The sequence below is a fragment of the Myxocyprinus asiaticus genome, chromosome 31 (assembly GCF_019703515.2).
Source record: "Myxocyprinus asiaticus isolate MX2 ecotype Aquarium Trade chromosome 31, UBuf_Myxa_2, whole genome shotgun sequence".
NCBI lineage: Eukaryota > Metazoa > Chordata > Actinopteri > Cypriniformes > Catostomidae > Myxocyprinus > Myxocyprinus asiaticus.
In genome coordinates, this window is record NC_059374.1 from 45,033,023 (window position 1) to 45,039,022 (window position 6,000).

Consider the following 6,000-nt stretch of genomic DNA (forward strand, 5'->3'; position numbering starts at 1 on the left):
TATGCTGTACAGTATGGATGTTAGAGGCAATGAATATTAGTAAAACAGAAATATGCTTAATAATTGTTGAGCATACATTATCAACTATCATGATTATGACCATTATTCAACATTTATCAGACCTTCAGAACTGTTTTTTTCCAAAGTGGTAAAAACAGCAACAAAATGCACAGCAGAAAACTTTAAAATACAGAATGTCAAAAAATTGGATATTGTATTAAAAATAAAACATGGCAAAATTCTGCTACAGTAAGAGAAAGCCTTCACACTAACTATGATGAGAATAACAATTTGCAGCACTAAACAATAATTTAAAGTACAGAGCACGTGTGCAGACACGTAATGAGTAAGAGTGGGATTTCTAACCTCTGTGCTTCCTGAAGCCCTTTACAGGAGCTGTGCAGAAAGTCAATACATTTTGAGCCAAATGGAATCAGTCGCTCTCAGAGCAGAATTCATTTCCTGCCGGTTCTATTCTGCACCCATCAAAAGCAAATGCTGCTTGACTAGAATGGATAATGACTGCATCTCTACAGCTCCAAGCAGCATGCAAATGGAGTCACAGGACCAAATCAGTCTATGACTGAATGTTTCACTTTAAATATTCCATTATGATTTGTGATTTTTGATAAGTTCCACAAAAACAACCCACTGTTTTAATGGAGAATTATGCAGATGAGTATGTGGTTGTCACACCACCGTTACAATACAAAATGTTTTTTTTTTCTTAACATTCTTCTGAGAAAAGACACTTTACAAGTAATTTTACTGAGGGAAAGTCTAAGTTTAATAAATTTATAATTAGATTTGAATCTCCTTCCTCCAATATAACAACTACGAGCTACAAGATCCAATGAGTTACACAAACGTTACAGAGGGATCTGCAGTGGGTGTTGTTGTAGTGTGCTGTAATGTTTTAAGACAAGGGTCTTCAACAGGGGGTCTGTGGCAGAGCTGCAGGGGGTTTGCCGATTACTGTTTGATCTGAAACTATTTTTTTGTGAAAAAATGAAAATATGTTTAATTCAATGAAAGCTTAATGTTTCATTCTTCCCCCATATTAACATGCATTAAAATTACAATGTTATGTACATGAAGGGATGTCAAAAATGCTGAAAGAACCATTTTGCACAGAGATAACAAAATAAAATATAACAAAATGTATATTAAAATGAAGCAAAATGACCCACAGATGTGTTAGAGTTGAAAGTTATTCAAAATAATGAACATATTTTTTCTACTTATGAGGAAATGCAGTTCCAGTGTCCACATATGTGCACATCATGTTTATCAGCGTGCTGACACCCGAAGAATGATCTGATTTTTTAATATATTTCATATCAATTTAATCTAGAGACTACTTTTTTTACAATGAAAAACGTTCTTATCAGAGGCACTTTTGTTGGTGCTGCACATGTAGAAACGCTTCACGGAAATCAACGTCATGCTGTTGTGTCACGTGACTCGTGCAGCAGAAGTTTAACCCTTAAATGACAGTCTAGAGTCTTGTGAACAGTATTCAGTCGGTTTTTATTCATTTAAATTATGCATTGCATTTAGCGAAGTCAAAATACAACATCCACACATGTGGATGTGGGGTCGCACGAGGTTAAAACAATATGTTGCCTTTTTCTATGAAAACTGACTACTACGATTACCACTACAACCACTACTATGCCATTTAGCTCTTTCTTTTATTCAAAGCAACGTACAGTAATGATGCAAGAGTTCCTCAATAACGGTGCAAGAGTTCCTCAATCACTGTATGGATCTGAACCTGAAGACTTTCAGTCAACAGCCCTGATTTTTGACCACTTCACTACACTAAATAAAAAGAATAATAAAAACACAATCCCCTGCCTCAAATAACTCTTTTTTTTTCCTTTTTTTTTTTTTTTAACACCGTAGTAGTCATCGCCATAAATTACATCTGTCTCTCTCTGTATGCTTTCTACATCTATAGGGGTTTAAATGTTCACACATCACATCTCATCTCTTCTTATCTAAAGCTCACGGCGTGATACTGAAGGAATAAAACCACTCAAGCATCTTACAGTCTCAACATGAAAGAGTTCCAATCAAGGAGCTCCTAAGAGAAATTAAAGCTGTAATATAAAACACAGCCTTGTGCTGCCTAACTCTATTCATTTGACAAATGAACATGATGTTAATAAGATCAGCAACATTTAGAATTCACCACTGCAACAGATCACTATCACTGAATAATCAATTGATTTATTTAGGCTGACTAAATTCATGTATTATGGCAGTGATTCTCAACCAGGGGGATAGGGCCCACCAGGGGAAACTTCCAAGGGGGCCACAAGATGGCTCAAGGGCTGGAATCGAAAAGGTTGAGAACCACTGCATTGTGGGGATCTATATGGCAAATGTATAAGATGGTGTCTGCGTTTAATTCTGTACCATTTATTCAATCAAATTCAAGCACTCCTTTGCATCAGATGTATTAATAAACCTATGACATCAAATCTCCAAGTGTCAAAGTAAGTAAGTGATTATTCAAGTGAACAAAACTTTTTTTTATACACTGCCTGGCCAAAAAATAAAAATAAAAAGAAATTGCCGTTTGGATTTAAAAAAGCAGATACTTAAGAGACTATGATTGAATCATTATTGCAGTGATTAATATGTTTCAGCTGGCAACATTTCTTTTAACCCTAACTGATGCAGTGTGTAGCTTCTCATTTCTTAAACAACCATGTCAGAAGATGTATCCCGTGGTCGTAGAAAAGATGTTACTGTGTTTCAGAAGGGGCAAATTATTGGCCTGCATCAAGCAAAGAAAACATCTAATGAGATTGCTGAAATCACTGGAATTGGGTTAAGAAATGTCCAACGAATTATTAAAACCTGGAAGGACAGTGGTGAACCGTCAGATTCACGGAAGAAATGTAGTCGGAAAAAAAATCATGAATGATCATGATCAGAGATGACTAAAACGCTTGAAGTCACATCGTAAAAAATCGACAGTAGAATTCACGGCTGTGTTTAATAGTGAAAGTAAGACTTGCACAATGTGACGAGAACTTACAGGATTGGAATAAACAGCTATGTGGCCACAAGAAAACCACTTGTTATTGAGGCTAATCGGACCAGAGCTGGGAGGGTTCGGATGAGTGGATGCGCCGCCGGACCCGCTCCTCGGACCCTGGACGGATTAAATGAGTCTCCGGGGGAGAACAGCACACATCGCGGCCGGCGGGCTAGAGGCCAGGCCACCTTCCACTCTCACCTGCCGCGGTCCTGGGAAGTCAAGCCGCCAATGACGCCCCCGCCCCTCGGACCGTGGACCCTGGAGGGGAGTGTGTGCAGCCGATGGGCCCAGCTCATGCCTGGGCCATTCCAAAGACACTATCCCGCCCTTCACAGAGCCCCATCTCACCGCAAGGATGCCAGATTCCCTCTTTGTTATGAGCACTATTCCCCCCCTGGATCCTTTAATATCCCCCTTTATGGACATGCTATTTTTATTATTATTTCCAATAAATGCCTCTCCGAGGCTTGACGTTACACCCACTGTGTCTGTCTCTTGCTCACCCTGCCACGAATGCGGGCACTTTTTCTCCCCTGATGGCACGGGCATATTCCAGGATGACAATGCCAAGATTCATCAGGCTCAGATTGTGAAAGAGTGGTTCAGGGAGCATGAGGAATCATTTTCACCACAGAGTCCTGACCTTAACCCCAAGAAAGTCTTTGGGATGAGCTGAAGAAGACTTTACAGAGTGGTTTGACTCTCCCGTCATCAACACAAGATCTCAGCCAAAAATTAATGCAACTCTGGATGGAAATAAATGTTGTGACGTTGCAAAAGGTTGTCGAAACAATGCCATGACGAATGCACGCCATAATCAAAGCTAAAGGTGGTCCAACTAAAGATTAGAGTATGCAACTTTTCTTTTTTTTTCTTTTTATTTGGCCAGGCAGTGTATTGTGTGAGGAGGTTCATACTATAAAAGACTCTGTGACATAGAGCATTGAACATGTGAGGTCATTTTAAGGATGGTTTGCTAACACTTTATGCTGGAGAACCCTGTGTGTCGTGGGGGGGGGGTTTTAATTGAGTTTAGCTAAACTCCACTGACCTGATGCAACAGAGACCCCTGTTGGCCCATTCACAACACAGATACAGTGAAAGGTTTTTTTTGTGATTTATCACTGGTCTTCTGTTACTACATTTACGCTTCAGTCTAATCCACATTCTATCGAGTCAATCAGACAGAAGAACAGACCAATGCAGGATTTGTATTTGGTGATGCATGGAGACCATTCTACACTGGTAAACATCACACAAAACCATCCAACTCATAAGAACTTAATGCATTTTAATTAAAAGTAACATCATTAGCACTGCTTGAACTGACAATTTCTGTAACTTCACTTATTTGCATTCTTGAACAGCATTTTAAAATATTTGCTTTGCTGTGATTTAAATGAGAGATAATTGAGTTTCTGTGGATTCCAGAGTTACTGTGCATCCTAATGAGTGGCCTCTTTATTCTGAGAGCAAATCAATATCACTAATGGACATAAGCAGCCTCATCAATTACATTATACGGGCACCTTAATACATTTATAAAAAATAATAATAATAAAAATAAATAAATAAATAAATAAATAAAAACGTTTTTAATGAGACATTATGACAGAATAAATAAGATCAGAGAAATGCATGTTTAACTCTTTAGTTCTACAGACATCTCCTCAACATCATCATCAGCTTAACCAATGAAAGCTGCTCTGAGTGAGAAATGGGAGAACCTGTTTTAAAGCATCAGTTTGTGTGTGTGTGTGTGTGTGTGTGTGTGTGTATGTTTGAGTGAGTGTGAATGAGTGTGTGTGTGTGTGTGTGTGTGTGTGTGTGTGTGTGTGAGTGAGTTGGAAGATCAAAGGTCCTGCAAGGACACGTGCAGCATCGCTGATCATCACAAACATACAGGTGAAGTTCTGCGGCACCTGCGCCTCACTTTCCCTCCTCCAACAACAACAACAACAACAACAACATTTAAATACCGTTCGCTAATATACTGTTGTTTGTGCCACGTTAGATCACAACTCTGAATCTGATTCAGATCACCCTCTTCATGTAAATCTGGTGTCATGTTCACAGAATCAGCAGTAGATTAGAACACAAACAAACTCCAGCGCCGCAGAAATTAAAAACAAAACAAGGACACGTTTGTGGAAATGGGTTATAAAAGAGAGCATCAGTGATAGATGAGTATATGCTCTAAAATATGACAGTAACACTGGTTGAAGTTATGAATGACAGCGGGATAAATGCTCAGTTTATATCGCCATGAACACGAACACGCCTCACTCACAAACGCCAATGTGACTGGAGAAATAAAAAATCGCGCGTCTGTAGAACTGAAACATCACGTTTTCTATCCTGACAAACGCGCATCACGACAGTAATGTTCCTCCTACCTTCAAATCCGAAGAGTACGAAGAGTCCCGGGATGAAGATCGCGTGTATCCAAAAGCAGCTCATTTCGTCTCGATCCAGATGAATACAGATCTTCCCCGCGCGCGCGCACGTGCGTGTGCGTTCAGTGGGTTCGGTTCGGCTCGGTAATGACAGCAGCGTTTGTGTTCGGATGCGGATGCTGCTGATGACCGTGATGCTGCAGAGCTGAATTTTAGTGTCTGTGATTCTCACATGTTTCTCTGGTGCGCTGCTGCCATCTAACGAAGGGACCAAACCAAACTCATTAATGATGAAAGACACGTCCTCTTTCATTCTCCAAAAATCTCCTGCAGTATATGTCAAATCCGTTTAATAAAGAATAAAAACATTTGTGGATCTACATTTTTTTCATGGCGTGGCAAGGGGGTGGCATCACCAAAGCAAGCACCCATTCATAGTTCTTATGGATCAAATACTAGTTCATTAATTGGAGTCACTATCGAATTATAAATATCCATGAATTTGCAATTCAACTGCATTTCAACAGGAAGCACACATGGTAACAATTT

At 39.5% G+C, this 6,000-nt stretch overlaps 1 protein-coding gene across 1 annotated transcript in view; it reads right to left on the reverse strand.

Moving 5' to 3' along the window:
* Positions 1 to 5,590, reverse strand: part of LOC127421832 (limbic system-associated membrane protein-like) — a 366,863-nt gene extending 361,273 nt beyond the window's left edge. The window contains exon 1 of the mRNA XM_051664999.1: positions 5,452 to 5,590. Within this exon, the coding sequence (XP_051520959.1) occupies positions 5,452 to 5,515 (64 nt within the window). The 5' untranslated portion in view covers positions 5,516 to 5,590. The remainder of the gene's footprint in view (positions 1 to 5,451) is intronic.
* Between the last annotated feature and the right edge of the window lie 410 nt (positions 5,591 to 6,000).